The 22262-nt window shown below is 41.1% G+C and overlaps 1 protein-coding gene across 1 annotated transcript in view; it reads right to left on the reverse strand.

Moving 5' to 3' along the window:
* cmc1 (C-x(9)-C motif containing 1) overlaps window positions 1–17086 on the reverse strand; it is a 77321-nt gene extending 60235 nt beyond the window's left edge. Inside the window, exon 1 of the mRNA XM_060825386.1 lies at window positions 17019–17086. Within this exon, the coding sequence (XP_060681369.1) occupies window positions 17019–17037 (19 nt within the window). The 5' untranslated portion in view covers window positions 17038–17086. The remainder of the gene's footprint in view (window positions 1–17018) is intronic.
* Between the last annotated feature and the right edge of the window lie 5176 nt (window positions 17087–22262).

Genomic DNA, 22262 nt, shown 5'->3' on the forward strand with positions numbered 1-22262 from the left:
GAATGACATTGGCTAACATGATACCTGTAGGAAAAATTGGAAGAACAGCAATTTAGTGGAAATAGGGTCAAGGTGTAGGAGGTTAGTCTCTCAAACAAGATGAGTTTCAAGAATAAATGAGGGAGGCAGAATTAAAAGCTAGACAAACTTACAAATGCACAGCTAAGATGGGGGAGAGAGTTTAGAATATGTTTGGTCTAATGGAATGGAGGGATATGGCAGAGCCAGCTGTCTAAGTTCTAGGCAAACTAGTAATATAGAAATACTTGAACTGAATTTGGAGGTAAACATGGAAGAGGGCTTTAAGAAGATGTCTTAAAGTGGCAATTTTTTTTGAAAAACTAACCGCATTTGTGTATTAATCATCCATGATACTAAGTTAGGATTTATGTGCTCATGTGATAAAGGTTATTGTTGGGATCAAACAAACTCACCCAGAAAGGAAACTTCTTTTGAAACTGTTCAGTCTCATTTTCCAAAAGAAATTTTTTTCTTACATTCTCCTTCTCACCTTTTCTTCCTCTCTCAACCTAATCTTTCTTTCTCTAACTGTATTTTTCTTTCCGTACCTGATCTGAATTCTAATTTATATCCTTTTTCTTTTTCATTTTATGCAATTCTAACTCAATTAAGACCCTTATGCCCCATTGGTTAAAGACACTGTCGGTTCACTCAGTAGGCACTTTTGAAGGGAGAAGTGGGGATCCTTGCTGGTTTTCTCTTCCCAAATCCTGATTGCTGATGCTATTAGCATTGCAATTACTACCAAGATGAGATTAGCTAACTCAGGGCAAACCAAGACCTTCTTACATGGCTAACCATCACATTATAAAGGCTTATATACAAGAGGCATTAGGTACGAAAATTCAATTTTAACTCAACAATATAAAACTGAACTGGCACACTTCATGAACCAAACTACCATCAGCACATTTGAAGATTATACAAACTGAATTCATTCAAACATTTTAAAGTGCAATGTACACAATTTAGAAACTGGGGAAGAGGAGAAAAAACACAAGTTTTGAACTAACCTTAGATATACAGCATTACAAAACCTGCAGTCCATAGAATTATCCGGTACAGAAGAGGCTCTTTGGCCCATCAAATCAGTACTGCCAAAAATATACTATGACCTAGTGTACTAGTCTCACTTACCTAAACTAGGCTCAGTGTCTTGTTAATCATTGAGTACCCATTATTCTATTCATTCTTCCATGAATTCAAAGTCACCAAAAAAATACAAAGAAACGCAGAGCATCTATTCATCCATGAGCAATGGTAGTTCTTGGTACTGTTACTAAATCCCATTTTCAAGCAAAATAATGACATACTACTGGTAAACATTTTACACTTACTCAAATGATGTAAATAATGCTTTACAGTGCAAATATTGATTTGACAGTGTTTAAAAATAGTAGGAAAAGCCAATTACTCAAAAAATGAATGTGGCAGACAGTTTTAAAAAAGTTAAAAATAAACTCAGCAGGTCTGGCAGCATTGATGGAGAGAGAAACAGAATAACTATCATGTCCATGACTCTTCTTCCTAACTACTGCAGTTATTTTCATAGAAACAAGAGTGGTGTCCTGTCTTACTAGCTGTATTCCCTTCTTCTCGATTTTACATTTGCTTACTGTCTAACTTTGCCTGCATGTGCACAATATTCGTTTTTGTTTCTTTAAAGCATTGTGCAATAGTTTACTAGATTAAAAGTGTAAATATATGATGGAGAAAGAAAAGAAAGGAAGAAAAGAAAATCTACCGTTTTGTTATGACTCTCAGGATGTGCTTTTGTACTTAAAAGGCACCCAAGGAATCATTTAAAATTAATTTCTAGTAACTTCTCAAAATACATAAATACAAGTGATTGTAATTCTATAGAAAAAAAATAAAGAAACTCATTTCCTTTTTAGAAAACTAATTTGTGTAGCATTTAAATTGCTACATTTTAATTAACAGAAGTGATATAGGCAGCAGTTACAGTGCGAATACTCTCAGAGGAACAGGTTCATGTTTGCATTGATGCGCTCACAGTTCCTTGTTTATTATTCATAGCTAGGGTAAGTATTTTTAATTTAAACTGATCTAAAAAAAATGCATCCAGGAGAAATGGTAGACAAACTTCATTTAGCGGTGATCAAAATGATTTAAATGCATAGTGGTGAGGAGAGAGATGACTGGAAAATAGAATACAGTCACAAATCAAAAAGTAATTGTTTTTAAGTCATCTCTAAAATGGACCAGTCACTATGATGTGGTCTTACTAATAGGAACAACTTGGTATTTTGTCACTCCATCTAAACAAAAGGTTCTACTGATAACATTCTTTTAAAGCAGCTCACCAGAGAGAAACACTAAATATTTAAAGAGATGACTGAAAAATGGAAACCTAAAACAGAAAATGCTAATAATGTAGTAGGAAGTTGATAAATATTGCAAAAGTGAAGCTAAATTACAATTTCATCAAGTGAACACCTAAATTCAAGATCTTATTTAAACATTACCATTGCTTGCTGTGAATTTTCAGAAAACTTAAAAGTGTGCAACTAGATGTGATCCATTTTTTTAATTCAGCGAGCATTCATAATTGCTCTGCCAATACTATTAAATTCACTTGGTGAATGTTAAAATAACAATCCATAAGTGTTAATTTTATCATTTAACAGTCTGTACCACTTCCAATGTTCTGGAATTAATTTAAACATGATGTGAACAATTCCCATGACATAAACAGTGTGCCATGATTGGTGATGTTCCTTGACGGATGTTGATTAAGATAAATAAAGTTAGTTTATTGTTTCATAAAGTTATTTTATGATATTCATTTTTAAAAGGTATTTTTGATAAATGCTAAATACTCTGATGAACATTGTACACCATGCAGCACACTGCAAAACTATATTGTCAAACTGTAGAAACATTTCATAGAAACTCAAATTAATTACCACTTAATCATCACTTTCAATCAAATTTTCACCTTTCTCAGTACTGAATGTATTACATATCTCGTTCTGAAGGAGATCCATAATTTGGTCAAAAATAGATCTTGACTATCCTCAACCTAACTCAGCTAAGTGTTCAATTTTGTACAAAACACTTTCAGAATGTGCTCAATTGAAAATTTAAGGATCAAATTGATTTTATACGGATGATTATTTAAAGTGACATTCAGACTGGTTTAATATTCAATAGGGGAGGAAATCCAGTTAGTGAAATTACAGAAAAGCCTCCCTGCTGTCGGTCACATGGTTGATCATTGCCAGGATCCTCCCCAACTGCCCCTTCCCAATAGCTGGAAGCTCTTCAAGAATTACAGTGCAATTTTCACCCATCAAGAGACACCACTGACAGATACAATCTTCATTGCATAGTAAAATAGAAAAATGCGAAAAACAGCACCACGTACACGTCCTTTCTTGAGCTACAAAAAGCTTTTGGGTCCTGTCAGACATGAGGAATAATGGAGTGTCCTTGTTCAGTTTGGCTGTCCTCAAAAATTTGTGACTACCTGCAGTGCATGACATAAAAGCCATGGGCCTCACATATGGAAACACTGTAGAACTTGCAATACTGTACCTCACCTCCAACTTCGACATAAACTTGCAAGTAATTTATAAAACAAGCAGCAAATTGTTCAACAAATACTTCCTACAATCTACAACCAAAGTCACTAACTTCAAATCATTGAGCTTCAACAAGCTTGTCTGCTCACTAAAAAACTGATCTCCAGATCATTGTCCAATGTTTCTTTGAAGCATAAGAAAATGGACCTTCTCCATAAACAACTAAAAACTTAAGTTCCTTTTACAATCAGTACCCACAGTACAAGATTACCCTGATGGATTTATATCAAAAATGAGAACCTGGAACTGTAATCCATTTTCTGTATTTCTAAACAAGTCTCTCAAAAAAGGCAGACAATTGCAACAAAATTCATCACCACCTCCAGACTTGGTTCACCACCCAAGACTAAGATCAAAGCTTACCAGAAGGACTGATGCCTGCACTCTTAAGTTCTTCAGAGACCTGAGTAGATTAGATTAGACTAGACTTACAGTGTGGAAACAGTCCACACCGAAGCGCAACCCACCCATACCCCTACATTTACCCCTTACCTAACACTATGGGCAATTTAGCATGGCCAATTCACCTGACCCACACATCTTTGGACTGTGGGAGGAAACCAGAGCACCCGGAGGAAACCCACGTAGACACGAGGAGAACATGCAAACTCCACACAGTCTGTCGCCTGAGTCGGGAATTGAACCCGGGTCTTAGGTGCTGTGAGGCAGCAGTGCTAACCACTGTGCCACTGTGCCACCCCGTAACTTACAGTAGACACCTCAAGCATTGGAGGAGTACGATAGGTCCTTTTGCAAGATCCTTCAAATTCAGTGTAAAAGAAATGTAGTCCAATCGCAGTACCCTCTATTGAACCAACATGCCATGCTCAGCATCAATTTGTTAATCACTCAAAGTCAGGTGAACTTGGCAAAACATGTCACACCTAAAACTAGACTCTTGAAGCAATCTTCCCTATTTGGAACTGGGTTGCAGTAGTAGACTCCCAGTAGACATGCAAACATTTTAGGTATGTTCTCAAAGTGTCTTTGAAAACATCAAAATTCCTGTGTCGCACTGAAATTTCTGACTTGTGAGCAGAGGAGGTTAATTTGGAAAGGCACCAAAAACGTTAGAAGTTTGTTAGAAATACACAGGGGCAAATTTGGGAAGTTGGAGAGAGTTCGTAAAACTCCAAATAACTCATCCACCTGCCCCATCTCAGGCAGTGTGCAGATCATGCATTGAACTCATTACCAATCGTACCAACTAGAGTGAAGCAAGTCATCCTCAATCCAGAAAGACTGCCAAAGAGAAGAAAAAAAGACTCATTTCCTCACAAATGGAATAAATGAGTAATTAAGGAGATTTTTAAAAATTGTGTAAGAAAATGAAGACAACTTACAAAATTAACATGTGTTATTATATTTACCAAATCACAATTAAATGTAAAAAACAAAAAGGAGCTTTGCTTCACAAAAAATTCTGGCCTTCAATAGGTTTTGCCAAATACAAAAGGCATAACAGATAATGCAAAGAATGAACTTGCACTTAAATAATGTCTGTCTGAGGTTAGCACGTCAATGCTAAAAATGCTTTTTGAAATCTAGCCACCATCTTTACATTGCAGTCAATTTATAGACAGCACAATTTCACAGACTGTAATATGGTAAATGAGCAATGAAATCATTTTATTTATTTTGTGCTAATTACTCCAGAACTACATATTTTTCAGGATAACACAAAAGCAATTTAATGGAGGCTTAAGGTACAAGAAAAGCACTTGACGTAGTACATGTAATATTGAATACCGACTCATATGACGTCATGAGGTTGCAATGACACCAAATTTACAGAGTCCAATGTTACCATTCACAATATCATTTGTATAAGTCCAAGTATTTGGAGGGGTGAGATATGGAGAGTTTCTCACAGAATCTTTAATTTCAATATATAAAATACAGAAACTAGTTTTTTTTTCTGGTTCTAGTGTAGTTATGGGAAGTTATGTAGTGTCAAGAAATATAAACTTTGCAAAAATATATTTTTGCTGTCCAAATGTTAGGTCAGTAAATAAGAAAACATGTCTTTTGGCCAAAAAGGAATAACAAGCCATTACAATATTAGTTTAATATTCCAGGGCAATCCTGGCTGGCTTATGAAGGATTCCCAAACACAGAAAGGGTCTGTGTCAGAGGCTGGAGTAACCTACTAAAGTGAGGATCAGCAATGTACTAAATGGTACTTTCAAAGCATCAACTTGGGAACGCAATAGGTTAGTAACTTTACCACAGATTTTAAGACTTCACCAAAAATAAAACAGTTTAAATATAGACAGAGTTTCCTGTGGCTTTCTTGACATTAGTGATCACGTCAAACTGTCACTAACCTAGGAAGCACCAGGTCTTATCATGAAGCATATTCATCCTTTCACTCTTTGTTAGTCACACACACAGCTTTCTATGAATCTTCTCAGAACACTAGTTCCCTGGGGAACAGGTGCAAAGATTAGACCGAACAACTGATTTGTGCTCTGCACTGAACATGTATCTTGCATAACCTACTGAAATGAAAAATACTAAATTTATTCAAATGTATCCCTACACATAATATATTTATAATGAAAATTTCTAGTAGGACACCAACTTTAAAACACGTTAATAACTGAAGAGAAAGAAAATAGAAGTCTATCCAAAAAATAGTTTCTATTACAGCAGTACAATAAGATGTACTCACATTAAACTTTCAGGTTTACTACTTGTAAATTGCTTACAAGTATAACATTCTCAAAAGAAAGTATTAAATGATGATAAAGTATTATTTTGTGCTTAAGAAAATCTGAGTTGACTAAATTCCTAAATTGAATTTACTGACAGCAAATAGTTTACTTTAAAAAGGTGGTGGGTCCTTAAGAAAATGCATGTTCTAGAGGTTTCAAATTCTTCACTAGCATATAGTTAAATTCATTAATTCCTTTGCATCAAATGGAATGATTCGCTCAAAGTTATCAGCTGAATTGCAAACATATTCTTCAGGTTCTAAAACTGTCAGTGATTTAAAACACAGTTAGTACCTGAAAGAGTTATCTAAAATTCTAAGATAGGCTTTGCCCTGTCAGGATAGAAAGGACTGTTCCTGAGAGAAGCTAACCAGTACTTTGCCAATGTCAATTGACCAGAGTTGCATTGATTCCGTTTTCTGAGGTGTACACCAGAATGTGTCAACAACAGAAACGTGTAATTATTATTAAGTTGAGCCTAATGTATCACAAGGCATCATCATATATCTTAGATATTAAGTAGATTTTACCTCTCTTTATTCTTTCACATAATATGGGCATTACTGACAAAGTGTAGATTAGAATGGTGCTGGAAAAGCACAACAGTTCAGGCAGCATCTGAGGAGCAGTAAAATTGATGTTTTGGGCAAAAGCCCTGTATTCCTGATGAAGGGCTTTTGCCCAAAACGTCGATTTTACTGTTCCTCGGATGCTGCCTGAACGGCTGTGCTTTTCCAGCACCACTCTAATCTAGACTCTGGTTTTCAGCATCTGTAGTCATTGTTTTTACCGCATTACTGACAAAGACAGCATTGATTGACCTTAAACTGAATGGCTTGCTCAGACATTTCAGAGCGCACTAAGAATCAATCACATCATTGTGGGTCTGGACTCTCACGAAGGCCAGGCCAAATTCGGACGGTGGAGATGGGTGAACCAGATGGATTTTTTCCCGAATCACATTCGAAATAATTCCTGGTCACAATTACTGCTGCTAGCTTTCAATTCCAAATATATTAAATTAATTTAAATTCCACCAATTGTAGTAGAATTTGAACTGATGTCACCAACGCATTAGCCAGGGCCTCTGGATTATTAGTCAAGTGAAATTATTATGTCAACAGCTATATCCTTCAAGAACTAATCAAGGTTGATCCTAAATTCCACAATAGATTTTGTGCATGCATCCTTTCCCACAGTATCAGCTGATTAGATTAATACCAATAAAGGTGGAGTATGATGGATATGAATCTAACCAAGACACCCCAGATGGTTTAGGAGAAAGTGAGGTCTGCAGATGCTGGAGATCAGAGCTGAAAATGTGTTGCTGGAAAAGAGCAGCAGGTCAGGCAGCATCCAAGGAACAGGAAATTCGGTCAGGCAGCATCCAAGGAACAGGAAATTCCTGTTCCTTGGATGCTGCCTGACCTGCTGCGCTTTTCCAGCAACACATTTTCACCCCAGATGGTTTAGCCACACCAAATCACAGCTGGTGACATTGGTGTGGATTTTACCCAATTATTAAAAATGATATTATAAAAATTATAATTTTTAACATTATAAACATTTAAATAGGTGGGGAGAAATTGTGGATATTTCAAGAATAGCTTTGGGAATAGGAAAATTAAGAATATTCTCTATATCTATACTATATATAAGCTTTGTTATTATGCCATATTTTATTATAATGGCATATTATGCCACACAGTGCTAATGCTAGAATTATTATATTGGAAGTGAACAAAATGATGGAACAGAATAAAGGCTTAAGATGCAAGATCCGAAAGTGAACTTTGAAGTGTAAATGAAGCCTTATGACTTACTTTCTGTCATTTAAATATAGGATGTAGCATTCTGTATATCAAAAAAGGGTGTGGGCAAGGGTTGTCAAACCCAAACCACCACTGTTCATTCTAAATAAACCAAATATCCTGAATACAGCATTTAAACAAGATAATTTAACACGTCTAGATATCATAAGTGATACTATTTACAAAATGCATAGATATCAGTGCTATGGCACACAATGTGGAATGAATTATAATGTTGTCCCTTTACGCAAAAGCAATATGTCACATTATTCAGGAGAAAGTTAGGCACAAATAAAAACGTAGGAACTTGAAATCACTTAGCATGTTAATTTCATCATTGGATGACTAAACCGCTGTGTTTGCTATTTACATTTCAGATTGAATCTACAACACCACTATTTCCCAACCCGTGGAGATCACAATGGATCAAAACCTAAATAGAACAATCAAATCAATACCAAAAAATCTACAAGGAGAAAACGTACGTAGCGAGGTGCAACGGTTTAGGGAGGGAATTCAAGAGCTTAGGTTTGAGGCAACTTAAGGTACACACACCATTGATACAGCATTTAAAATTGGGGATGCTCGAATGACCAGATTCCAGGAAGTGTAGATATCTCAATGGGTTTTGGACCTGAGGAAATTAAAGTTAGGAGAGTTAAGCCATGGATGGATTTGAAACCAAGAATGAGAATTTTAAAAGTGAGATGTTGCTTAATGGAAGCTAATTCAGGCCATGAGGATGATGAAAATGAACAGGACTTGGTGAGAGTAAGGACATCGGGGAAACTTCATGTTTTCAGAGGGTAGAATGTGGAAGTTCACACAGAAATGCAATGCGACTATTACAAAGACATGGACAAAGGTTTCTGCAGCATATGAGAAACATCAGTTGCAGAATTAAGCAATTACAGAGGTACAAATAGCCATTTTGTGGTCATCTGGTTCAGCCTCAGACAGCTTTGATCTTCTAAATATTTAGTTAGATGAAATTCCTGTTCAATTGATCAGACTAGCAATCTGCTAATTCAGAGACAGCAGTAGAACTGAGAAAGATAGTGGTGATGTGGAGCTGAGTATCATCAACGTTCACATGGAAACAGACTGTGTTTTGGATGGCATTGCCAAAGTCAGTACCTAGATGAGAAATGGGAGGTGATCAAGGATAGGATTTGTGGCAATGTGCACAGCTAAGAAGAGAAAAAAATCAAAACAGACACACTAGCTGTGATTAAATAAGTCAAAATTGTACCAGGCGATCACAATCTCAACCTCTTGAGCACAGCTGGAAAGATGGCACGGTCAACCTTGTCACAGACTGCAGACAGGTTGAGGAGAACAACAACACAGAGTACTTTAGTTGCAGTGGCAATTAGAACTCTCAACCTCAGCATAAAATCAACTTTATTTTCAGTATAACTGGCACAACATAAAAGCAAAATTGAATGCCGAAAATCTGGAACAGAAAATATGCAGCAGTTCGAACAGCATCTGTAGAGAGAGAAACTGAGGTACATTTCTGATGAAGTCACAGACCTGAAATATTAACTTGGTCTCTCTCACCACAAGTGCTATCAGTGCTACTGAGTGTTTACAGTTTTTAACATTATTGACCAGTACCTGTAACAATCAACTCAATATCCTGTATCTCCACTGTGTCTTATTCACCAAGCAAGAGTTTGATTACAGCTCAATCCCACACCTCAAACATGGAGAAGGGCAATAGTATCAATATCAGCAAAACACTACAATCTTTTAATGCACAATCTATCCTGACTTGTATGCCTTCATTTCTGCTTGGTCAAAGTTTTGCCCTTTTCTCCTTATTGGTACTTTCGGAGCTCTGATTAAAGATCAGCATCTAGTCTAGGAAGTCAAGCAGCACCTCGGGTGGATTTGAAATTGGCTATAAATGAATCATTGCCAATACTGCCCATGTCTCAAGAACAAAAACAATCTGCTGTACTTTCAGCTGGTTTCCTTTCTTCAGCCCTTATCTTTATTTTCTCACTTTGTTACTATTTGGGCCTTTTTCATGTCTTCTCATCCTTCAGTATTTATATTTTTTTGCACTTGTGTCAGGCCTTTCTTTTTTATTTAAAATGAAATTTGAGATGAGTTATTGATAGAGAAATTTGACAAAAGTATTCAAATTAATGAAGGGTCATCATAGAGTAGATAGGTAGGCAAAAACTCTTCCTACTGTTGGGAAAAAAAATCGAGAATGGGAAGGCATAGATTTAAGATAACCAAGAACAGAAGAAATGGCAACATGGGGAGTTTTTTTTTTATTCAGCAAATACTTGACATTATAATGGAGGCAGGATTATTCAAGGCATTCAAGGAAGAATTTAATTGCTATCTGCAAAGGAAGAATGTGCAAGGTGACAGGGAGATGAAGAAGCACTAGGTAAATTGCTATTCTGAAGAGCAAATACAGACACGGTGGACCAAACAATCAACTTCTATGCTGTAACTATTCTGTATTTCAATTTTAGGATGTCTTCTCTTAAAGCCACAATACTGGTTATTGAAAATCTTGATTTAAAATAAAATGACGAAGCCAAACATGATTTCCCATAAAAATCTATGTTAAAGCCATGTTTAATTTCTGAGGACATTTTTTGCTTGGAAAAGTCAATCTACAAGTATAATAAATACTAAAACATAAAAGGCTACACATATACAGCACTAATCAGTCCAAGCTAAATTCACCTGCAAAGCTTCAGTGAAGGAAGCAGGCTACTTGCTTGCAGACAAGTCTTTAACTTACAGTACAAGTACATATTCCTCAACTATTATATCTGCAGATGTAGAGTACTGTACAGTACAGCAGAAAATTACTTTTAAGAAACAAAGGTTCACAGCAGTTCATTTACCAGTGCAGGTAAAACAGAACACAAATTTAAAAATCAAAGATTAAAAACAAAGTCTATTACTTGAGCAGGGAACTGTTTAAAAAAAATTGACGATTATTGACTGCAGGATGCACATAAAATGGGACCAAATTCAGTAGCAAAATCAGGGTACCTTACTGATGGAGATGATACATGGGGGCACAGTGGCACAATAAATGATCAGGAAGTAAGGAATGTTAAAATGAGGATGAATGAGGAGATGGGACATGAAAAAAATTAAAGTGAAAAAAAAAACTTTTAAAAAGGAGCCTTGCAGCAACTTCTCACACATAGTGGACAAAGTGAGGACTGCAGATGCTGGAGATCAGAGTCGAGGCAGGTCAGGCAGCATCCAAGGAGCAGGAGAAATGACATTTCAGGCATAAGCCCTTTATTAGGAATGAACATTCCTGATGAAGGACTTATGCCCGAAACGTTGATTCTGCTGCTCTTCGTGTGCTGCCTGACTTGCTGTGCTTTTCCAGCACCACACTCTCATCCCTGTACATAGTGGTTAGTAATTCACACCTCACTTGCTCGCTATGATTGATGCTTTCGTTAATTCTCCCACTTTCCCTAATCATATTTTCTCTCAACGTTTTATTACAAAATGTAATCGTGTGAAACACTTTATTTGCATCTCTGAAATTTTCACTTTGTACCAGCTCAAAGCGTAGAACACAACAACCTCTACAAAAGTAGTTTTCTGGAATACAGCATACTAATGTCACCTGCAACATGACTATTTATAAAATATAGTCACGTTAAAAAACTAACTAAATTAAATTATGGCTCAATACACAACATCACCATATCATGTGTATTTAGAACCTCAGAACCATTGAAATGCTACAGCACAGAAGGGGGCCATTAGTCTCATCTTGTCCCTGCCAACCCAGGAGCACTTTCTAATCCCATCTTCCTGGACACAACCGATTTAACTTTTATTAATTTTGCTGTCACTTCCACACATATACATTCTGAAGACATCTGTTTTGATGGATTAACAATCATCTACACTAGTTTTTTTTTTACTAATTTACAGTAATGTAATCCAATTTACAGCACAGAATAAGAGACTACTTTTTTTTGTAACAAACAGAAGCGGACGTTGGAATGCTATATAACTGAAATACCAGGAAAGGATTGTTACTTGAAAATCAATTACTATATATTTTTGAAGTGTGTAATATTGCATTTTTAAGTAATGGGGGAAAAAAATCTGAAACTGCGCAGGAGCCAAACCTTTTGAGTTGGAGAAATCTATGAGATATGCAGCCCTCTGGTTGAGCTGCCTATCTGTTTGTTACAGAGCTGCAGGAGCAAGGGCAGCAGGAAAACTTCCAGAGCCTGTGAACTAAACGTAACCATCTCTCTCTCTCTCTCTCTCGCTGTGTGGGGAAATAAGTCAGAAAAACCAAGAAAGCTTACAAGAGTTTGCACAAGAAAAGATCAAGGTCTGCTGGATCAGCTATTGAAAAGAAGAATATGACAGCATTACAGACAGCAACGTACCAATGCTAAAAATCCAGAATCTCTAAGACAATTTAACAGATCTTTAAAATCTGAACATAGTCATAGAGATGTACAGCATGGAAACAGATGCTTCGGTCCAACCCGTCCATGCCGACCAGATATCCCAACCCAATCTAGTCCTACTTGCCAGAACCTGGCCCATATCCCTCCAAACCCGTCCTATTCATATACCCATCCAAATGCCTCTTAAATGTTGCAACTGTACCAGACATCTGATCTTCATAATTTTGTTTTCTCTGTCTATATTTGTTTTCCATCCATAATGTGTGTCAAACCATCTGTCTTTTGAGTGTATCGATCATGAGTGATTATATAAATGAGTGATTATAGGGACTGAAGCAGTATAGTTTCTTGCATAGAAGTAGTTAGAAATCTTTCTTTTCTCTGCCTTTTATTAAAGTGTGCTACAATAAATAGATATATTTCTGTTAATGATGAAACCCATTGGAAATTGCATTTACCTGAATAACAGTCAGTCAGGCAAATTGGTTATTTTGGTAGTTGAATTGGGATTTTATACATTTTGTGATGGCCTGTGGAATAGTGGGGCATTATTAGCAGCATACTCTTCCCAATCTGGTCATAACAGACTAAAATGAAGTGTATCAGTATCATGTATAATTTGGATATAATAGTCAAAAATATAAAATATTTAGAAACAAATTTAATCATTTTAGGATTTGCTTTCCATTCAGATTTAATATGCATTGTTTATTATGTTGCAATCTTAAAATGTGTTATTTAAGACTGTAAAATGCATGACATTGCTCAGATTAAGCCGAGGAAGGATTATGCGATGGCAGAACACTGTTCACATTAACCTGTTTCTCAAGGTATGATTTCCTGACCACTGGGTTGACATCTGGTAGAAACAAACCACATTCTTCCCCAGCTATTGTGTTTATGGTGACTCTCTGCAAGAACTCAGCAAGTCATGTACATACTTGTCCTTTGATTAAGTTATATCTCCATTTTATAATATTGTCTCAATAAGCCATGAGGGTACTCAGCAAAATTGAAGTTCAATCATTGGTCTTTTCTTAGCTGATCTCAGCCAGCGTAGCAATAGGAAATTTTTTAACTGATCTTAGTGGACCTTGGTTAGGGGTTGGTGGGAGTACAGAAAAGTTTGAGTAATTGGAGGTTTGAGAAGAGAGTGTGGACCATACAAAGTTCTTCCTTTCAAATGTTATCTAGTTACTTTGACTAGGAAGTACATGTGAGTTGATATTATAGAAGTCAGCATTTCATGCTGATGTGTGTCAAAGAGAGGAAAAAATATTGCATGACATTAATAGCCACGTACTCGAGATCCGATGGTTCATAGAACAGCAACCAACATAAGGTATTATATTTCCCACTAAAAAGAAAAAACTTGGAAAAACCTAGAATTTCAACAAGTTAATGTTAGATAAATGAGGAACAGCATTCCTTTAACTTGAGGTAGAACCAAAAATAGTGATGTAATATTTATCACTTAAAATGATAAATACAACATAGAATCATAGAAAAAGCTACAGCACTGAAGGAGGCCATTTGGCCCATCTTGTCTCTGTTGGTTCACTGCAAAAGCAGCTTAGTCAGTCCCATTTCTCCACCTTTTGCTTTCAGATAATTAACCACTCCCTTTTGACAACCACCACTGAACCTACTTCATCAACATTCTCCAGTTAGGGCATGGTGGGGGAGGGGGTAAGGTGCCAGGTAAGATGCCATTTCATAAGGGTGCAAGGTAAGTGATGCAATGTTTAGGTTAGGTCAGGTGGATTGTAGACGTTCGTCCAATGGGTGTGGGAGGCAAGGGGGAGTTTAGCGTCAGGCCTGGTCTGCAGAGTGTTTCAGGCTTGGTCCCCAGATCTGGTGCTAGTGCCATGTCAAGTAAGGTCCAACAGCAGGGGTGGAGGAGCGTTAGGTTAGGTCAGGCGGAGGGGGGCCATCCTGGTGGGGCATTGTATTGGGTCAGGTCCAGTCCAAATGGGGAGGAAAGGGCATTGGGTCATATGATGAGGGTGAGGTTCTAGGATCTGGGGGTGAAAGGGGGTCTGGGTGAGTGTAATTGAGGATGGTTGATGTAGATATGGGTTCAAATGAAATAGTTACTCAGCAGTCATCTATTTAATGCTGTAATGTTTCCTGAGTAACTATTTTACTTAATTTCATTGGAACCAATAAGTTTCCTATTGAAATGAAGACTTCTAGAGGAAGTGCCCAAGAGAAAGTTCAATCTCCTGGGCAATTCAAAGTCTGTGATGGGAAATCTGGAGGGTCTCCATGGACAACACCCATCAACATTGGCATAATGGCTGGCCAGTGGAAATCTTGGCAACAGTACAAATCTGTTCTTCATTTGCCTCAAGTTCTTTTGCCAATCACTTTAAATCAACATCCTTTAGTTGTTCGCAGTCTGAAAATGGGTAGTTGTCTTATCTACTTTCCTCAGATTCCACTTGGAACACCTCTTAAACATCTCAAAAGAAGCTACTCCCAGTTTCAGTAAAGTGCCAGGTAAATGAATTTTTGTCCCTAATGCTTCCATATCCTTCCTAAAGCAAGGGAGGATACTCAGAATTGGCCACAACATGAGGCTGTAACATCTACTTCTTATCAGTGAAAAGACTTCAAGACTACTGCATTGGTTTTAAAGCATATTGGGAGATCATACGTTCTCTAAAAATTATCAAAAAATGCTAGTTCTTTCTTATTCCTAAGTAAACCAAAACCTCGAAGATACATGATCGAACTGCATCAATATAGAGAGAATTGTATTCAGACCCGGGTGGGGATAGGGTGCTTGGGGGGGGGGGGGGGTAAGAGAGAGAAAGAGAGAGAGAGAGAGAGGAATACTGGCAGGCGGGGGGGAAAATGACTGGCGGGGGGGGACGACTGGTGGAGGGGGGCTGTGGGGACAAGAATTGGCAGGGGGGGGGTGGGGTGAGGACTGGCGGGGAGGTGAGGGGGACGAGGACTGGCAGGGGGGGTGTGGGGGACGAGGACTGGCAGGGGGGGTGTGGGGGATGAGGACTGGCAGGGGGGGGTGTGGGGGACGAGGACTGGCGGGGGGGGGTGTGGGGGGGATGAGGACTGGCGGGGGGGGGTGTGGGGGGGATGAGGACTGGCGGGGGGGTGAGTGAGGGGCGAAGACTGGCGGGGAGGGGTGAGTGAGGGACGAAGACTGGCAGGGAGGGGTGAGTGAGGGATGAAGACTGGCAGGGAGGGGTGAGTGAGGGATGAAGACTGGCGGGGAGGGGTGAGTGAAGGACGAGGACTAGCAGAGGGGGTATGTATGGGGCATGAGGACTGGCGGGGGTGTGTGTGTGGGGTACGAGGACTGGCAGAGGGGGGCTGTGTGTGGGGGACGAGGACTGGCAGAGGGGGGCGGTGTGGAGGACGAGGAGTGAGGACAGTCCTTTGGAGGGAATAAAGACATCCCGGGCTGGGGGGGTGGGGGTGGCAGGGGCAGCAGAACGAGGTCACTCCCGTGGTGGTGGTGGCAAGAGGAGTATGAAGTCACTGGGCGGTGTGAGTTGAATGAGGAAAGTCCAGGAGGGGTTCATGAGGACCACTCCATTAACACCACACACACCCACCGACCCCACGTGCCAGCGGTGTCCGCATTTAAATAGCCGGCTGTGGGATCTTAACTTCCGTGTAACTACGGGGGGAGGGGGGAGGGGGGAGTGGGGGGGGGGGGGAGAGAGTGGGAAGTGGGGGGGGGGAGAAGAGTGGGAAGTGGGGGGGGGGGGAGAGTGGGAAGTGGGGGGGGGGGGAGAGAGTGGGAAGTGGGGGGGGGGGGAGAGTGGGAAGTGGGGGGGGGAGAGTGGGAAGTGGGGGGGGGGGGAGAGAGTGGGAAGTGGGGGGGGGGGGAGAGTGGGAAGTGGGGGGGGGGAGAGTGGGAAGTGGGGGGGGGGAGAGTGGGAAGTGGGGGGGGGGAGAGTGGGAAGTGGGGGGGGGGGGGAGAGTGGGAAGTGGGGGGGGGGGGGAGAGTGGGAAGTGGGGGGGGGGAGAGTGGGAAGTGGGGGGGGGGAGAGTGGGAAGTGGGGGGGGGGAGAGTGGGAAGTGGGGGGGGGGGGAAGAGTGGGAAGTGGGGGGGGGGGGGAGAGTGGGGTGGGGGGGGGGGAGAGTGGGAAGTGGGGGGGGGGAGAGTGGGAAGTGGGGGGGGGGAGAGTGGGAAGTGGGGGGGGGGAGAGTGGGAAGTGGGGGGGGGGAGTGTGGGGAGTGGGGGGGGGAGAGTGGGAAGTGGGGGGGAGTGGGAAGTGGGGGGGGAAGTGGGAAGTGGGGGGGAAGTGGGAAGTGGGGGGAGTGGGAAGGGGGGAGTGGGGGGGGGGGGGGGGGTGGGGGTTGGGGGGTGGGGAACGGCCCTGATTCACCGTGAAAGGCGTATCAGCCGTGCCCAGAGCCGGGCTCCTGCTCACAGGGAAGACTCTGCTTTACCTTCAGCGGCGGCAGCCATGACCTCTCCGCGGCAGCGGGCCCCGCCCCTTTTTCACCTTTCACCTTTCACCCTGGTAACCGGGGCCCCCCACTTCCGGCGTGAGGGGCGGATCGCGCTGCGCCGTCGGCTCCTGGTTTGTGGCTGACTTTCTGATCCCGCCGCGTGTGTGTGTGTGTGTGAGTGTGAGTGTGCGCTGATTTGAAAGGAAACTGTTCCGAGTTAATTTTAATTTCTGTAAGAGGGCAGAAAGTGGAGCAGCTGAGAGTCTGGGCCAAAGGAAGTGGGGTCTGGGTCGTCCTGTCAGCACCTGGGAAATAGTCAAAACACAACACAATGTGACATGTAAATCTGAAACAAAAAAACAGAAAGACCCTGGCAGCCCGTAAACAATTATATTTAAGGTCATGATTTGGAGATCAAATGTTCAATGTATAATTTCAGTGACAGCACACTAAATTTTTGCTATAAATTCTGTGTGTTAGGATCGAGCCCTCCACTGTCACCTGATGAAGGAGCGTCGCTCTGAAAGCTCCTGTGCTTCCATTTAAACCTGTCAGACTCCGACCTGGCGTTGTGCGTTTTTTTTTAAATATTTGAGGTCGTTGACCTTTCAGCAAAAATTGGATAAGTTGGAATGCAATACAATCCAGCATTTTTGAGGATGGGTTGGGGGATAAGAGGAAAGAGGAAGTCTGCAGTAGGGTGACTTCTCCACAGTTTTTAAATTCCTGGCACTGTCTCCTTCTCACCATCGATGTATCTCTTTCTGCACCTCCATCTCTCACCACCAGCCAATGCATCACTGAGCTCCGCTTGGCTAAATTCTTTCTCATTTGAGTAACTTCTTCAATTCCACTCAACTACAGCTATAAGGTGATCCGATAGCTAACACGCATGGATCGTAGATCACATTTTTTTGTTTTCGTGATTGTTCCTTGTCTCATTCCTAATCAGGGCCACTCACATTTTACCTGTACGTTGTTGACTGCATTGGTACTGTTTCTTCACAATAAAATGGAAAATTCGAACTTTGCTTCCATGCTTCGTTTCCTATTCTTTCTTAACCGTTTCTTTTATATCTATTTATATTTCAGGGATAAATTATCAATAAATATTTATTATAAATTGGCTTCCATTACACTTTATCACATCGTACTTCCTGTGAGGGCAGTGAACTAATTTTTTTCAGTTTCTGTCTTTTTCACATCTGTTCTAATGATGCATTCATAGAACAGCAGGCCCTCGATATTGCGTCAATCTGTGGAACCAATCTAAAGCCCATCTAACCTACACTATTCCATTGTCATCTATATATTTATCCAATGACCATTTAAATGCCCTTAAAGTTGGCAAGTCTACTCCTGTTGCAGGCATGGCATTCCTCGTCCTTGCTACTCTCTGAGTAAAGAACCTACCTCTGACATCTATCCTGTATCTATCACTCCTCAGTTTAAAGCTATGTCCCCTCGTGATAGCGTTCACCATCCAAGGAAAAAGGCTCTCCCTATCCACCCTATCTAATCCTCTGATCATTTTGTATGTCTCTATTAAGTCACCTCTTCAGCCTTCTCTCTGACAAAAACAGCCTCAAGTCCCTCATCCTTTCCTCATAAGACCTTCCCTCCATACCAGGCAACATCCTGGTAAATCTCCTCTGCACTCTTGCTTAAAAATACTTCCTAGTTCTGAGGGATCGTAAGAAAAATTTGACAGTATTTTTTATCAAGCTTTGGAAAGTGGATAAGGGGGCTAGTTCTAGATTGTTTTGGATATGTTCACTGTAATTTTCAATGTTGTAGCTGATTCAAGGTTAAGCAGTAACTTATTGTTAAATCAGGGACAACAGGCATACTCCCTAAGCTGGAGAATCAACGGGAGGCTTCTATACCGGCTGAGGTGGGGTCTACTGATATGTAAATGGAGAAACAGAGGGAGAAAGCCAGGCCAACATGGGCCAATGGCATGGCTAGCTGAGAATCCCAGGTAGGGCACAGCTAGCCCTTAATTGATCCTGTAATTCTCCATGGTTAACTGCCTGCCAGAAATCCAGACCTGAGCACCTTCATTGAAAATTTGTGCCAAAGGCAGAATCATTACAGCATACCAGTGTTGCTGTAAGGCAAATCATTACAGCAGTGCCAAATTGTGTGCCTACATTCTTTTGATTTGGACCTCATAATAATTTAAAAATTCTGGCCACTTCTCCTTGCAATCCACAGGTGCTGCCAGACTTACAAAGCATAGGGATTTGTTCCAACACTTTCAGATTTCCAACATTTGTAGTACTGTATTTTGTTTTTGTGAAAGGTTAAGGAATTGAATGTTGATTGGATTTGACAAAGATTAAAACATAATTTGCTCTTCATAACCTATATAAATTATTTGGTTTTTGAGACCATTGTGTCAGATAGAAAACCTGCTAATACTATCTCCGTGGATGGGGTTGGGGATGATATTGTTTGGCAAACTTTTACAAATATGATGTAAGCAGGTCAGGAAAACAAACAAAAACAAAAATTGCTCAACAGATCTTGCAGCATCTGTGAAGAGGCATCAGAGTTGACATTTCAGGTCCAGTGATCCTTCCTTAGAACAGGGAAACAAGAAGATGTTTGGAACGTACAGTTCACCATCAAAAAGTGAAATGATCCAGTTGGAGAGGAAGAACAACGTGGTAGTAGAAACCAACTGGAAAACTATTTAAGGTAGCAAATCAGCAAAACGATAAGGTATTAAAAATGCAGATAGGCACAGCCACAAAAAAGAAGGCAACGGTATTTTGGATTTTATAAATAGTGGTGTAAAGTGCATGGATAGTCATATCCAGTTGTGGTTATGCCCCAATTAGCAAGAAGAGGAACTTGAGCAACTGTAATTATTTCACAGAAACAAAGCAGGCTAACAAGAAATGACCTTAACTATGAAGGGTTTTGACCTGGTGAATACAGAAAAACTTCCCAGGATGGGTGTCAATTATCTGGGTCAATTGAAAAATAAGGGAAAGGTTGGGAGAAGGTTCTTTCTCAGAGCTTTTGGAGTAGGAAATGTTTTGCTGAAAGGGGTATGTTAAGACAAATATCACTTTGTCAATTAAGAAAAAAGTTTTTAAGACAGCAGAGAAATAAGGTTACTTTTTTGTTACTGCATCAAAGACCCAGCACTAACATTATAGAGTCGTAGAGATGTGCACATTGGAAACAAACCCTTTGGTCCAACTCATCCATGTCAACCAGATATCCTAACCTAATCTAGTCCCATTTGCCAGCATTTGACCCATATTCCTCTAAACCCTTCCTATTTATATACCCATCGAGATGCCTTTTAAATGCTGTAATTGTACCAGCCTCCACCACTTCCTCTGGCAGCTCATTCCATACACATCACCTTCTGTGTGAAAAAGCTGCATGTTACGTACCTTTTAAATTATCCCCCTCTAATCTTAAACTTATGCCTTCCAGTTCTGGACTCCCCACCCCAGACAAAAAACCTCATCTATTTACCCTGGCCATGCCACTCATGATTTTATAAACCTCTGTAAGGTCACCCCTCAGCCTGTGACGCTCCAGGGAAAACAGCCCCAGCCTATTCAGCCTCTTCCTATAGCTCAAACCTTCCAACCCTGGCAACATGCTTGTAAATCTTTTCTGAACCCTTTCATGTTTCGCAACTTCCTTCCAATAGGAACAAGACCAGAATTGCGCACAATATTCCAAAAGTGGCCTAATCAAATGTCCTATACAGCTGCAACATGACCTCCCAACTCCTATACCCAATGCTCTGATCAATAAAGGAAAGCAAACCAAACGCCTTCTATCTACGTGTGACTCCATTTTCAAGGAGCTATGAACCTGCACTCCCAGGTCTCTTTGTTCAGCAACATTCCCCATTAAAAAGCCAAAATTTTTTTTATTTCAAAAATATACTTTATTCATAAAATATTTGATACACTGTACATTTGGTAATGCCATACATCTGTCAACATTTACATACACAGCTCAGAATTTTCATTATTACATACAGATCTGTGCATTTCTCACTCACATATTGAGCTAAGGCGTCAGCAGAGCCCAAATGACTGCAGGGCCCCCGATCTTCTTTAGACAGGCAGATGTTAAACGGTGGTCTTTCCCCACCGTGCCTTGGCGGCAGCTGCCCCAAGCTTCAGCGCGTCCCTCAACACGTAGTCCTGGACCTTGGAATGTGCCAGTCTGCAACACTCAGTCGGGGTCAACTCATTCAGCTGGAAGATCAACAGGTTTCGGACCACCCAGAGAGCGTCCTTCACCGAGTTGATGATCCTCCAGGCGCAGTTGATGTTCGTCTCGGTGTGCGTCCCGGGGAACAGGCCGTAGAGCACGGAGTCCCGCGTCACGGCGCTGCTCGGGACGAACCTCGACAAATACCACTGCATTCCTCTCCAGACTTCCTCTGCATAGGCACATTCCAGAAGGAGGTGTGTGACAGTCTCTTCCCACCTGCAGCCGCTTCGAGGGCAGCGTGCGGTGCGGCTGAGAGTCCGGGCGTGCATAAATGATCTCACAGGTAGAGCCCTTCTCACCACCAGCCAAGCCATGTCTTGGTGCTTGTTGGAAAGTTCTGGCGATGAGGCATTCTGCCAAATTGCTTTGACAGTCTGCTCAGGGAACCACTCGACAGGATCCACCCTCTCCTTTTCCCGAAGGGTCTCAAGGATGCTACGTGTTGACCACTTCCTGATGGACTTGTGGTCAAAGGTGTTTTTCTTCAAAAATTTCTCCACGAAGGACAGGTGGTACGGAACGGTCCAACTACTCGGAGCGTTCCGCGGCAGCGAGGCCAGGCCCATCCTTCGCAACACCGGGGACAGGTAGAACCTCAGTACGTAGTGACACTTGGTGTTTGCGTACCGGGTATCCACGCACAGCTTGATGCAGCCACACACAAAGGTGGCCATCAGGGTGAGGGTGGCATTGGGTGTATTTTTTCCCCCGTTTCCCAGATCTTTGTACAGCGAGTCCCTTCGGACCCGGTCCATCTTTGAACTCCATATGAACTGGAAGATGGCCCGGGTGACTGCAGCGGCGCAGGTTCTGGGAATAGGCCAGACCTGTGCCACGTACAACAGCAATGACAGTGCCTCACACCTGATGACCAGGTTTTTTCCCGTGATGGAGAGCGACCGTAGCTTCCACCTGCCCAGTTTCTGCCTCACTTTACTGATACGCTCCTCCCAAGACCTGACGCACGCCCCAGCTCCCCCGAAC

The sequence above is a fragment of the Hemiscyllium ocellatum genome, chromosome 5, assembly GCF_020745735.1.
Source record: "Hemiscyllium ocellatum isolate sHemOce1 chromosome 5, sHemOce1.pat.X.cur, whole genome shotgun sequence".
NCBI lineage: Eukaryota > Metazoa > Chordata > Chondrichthyes > Orectolobiformes > Hemiscylliidae > Hemiscyllium > Hemiscyllium ocellatum.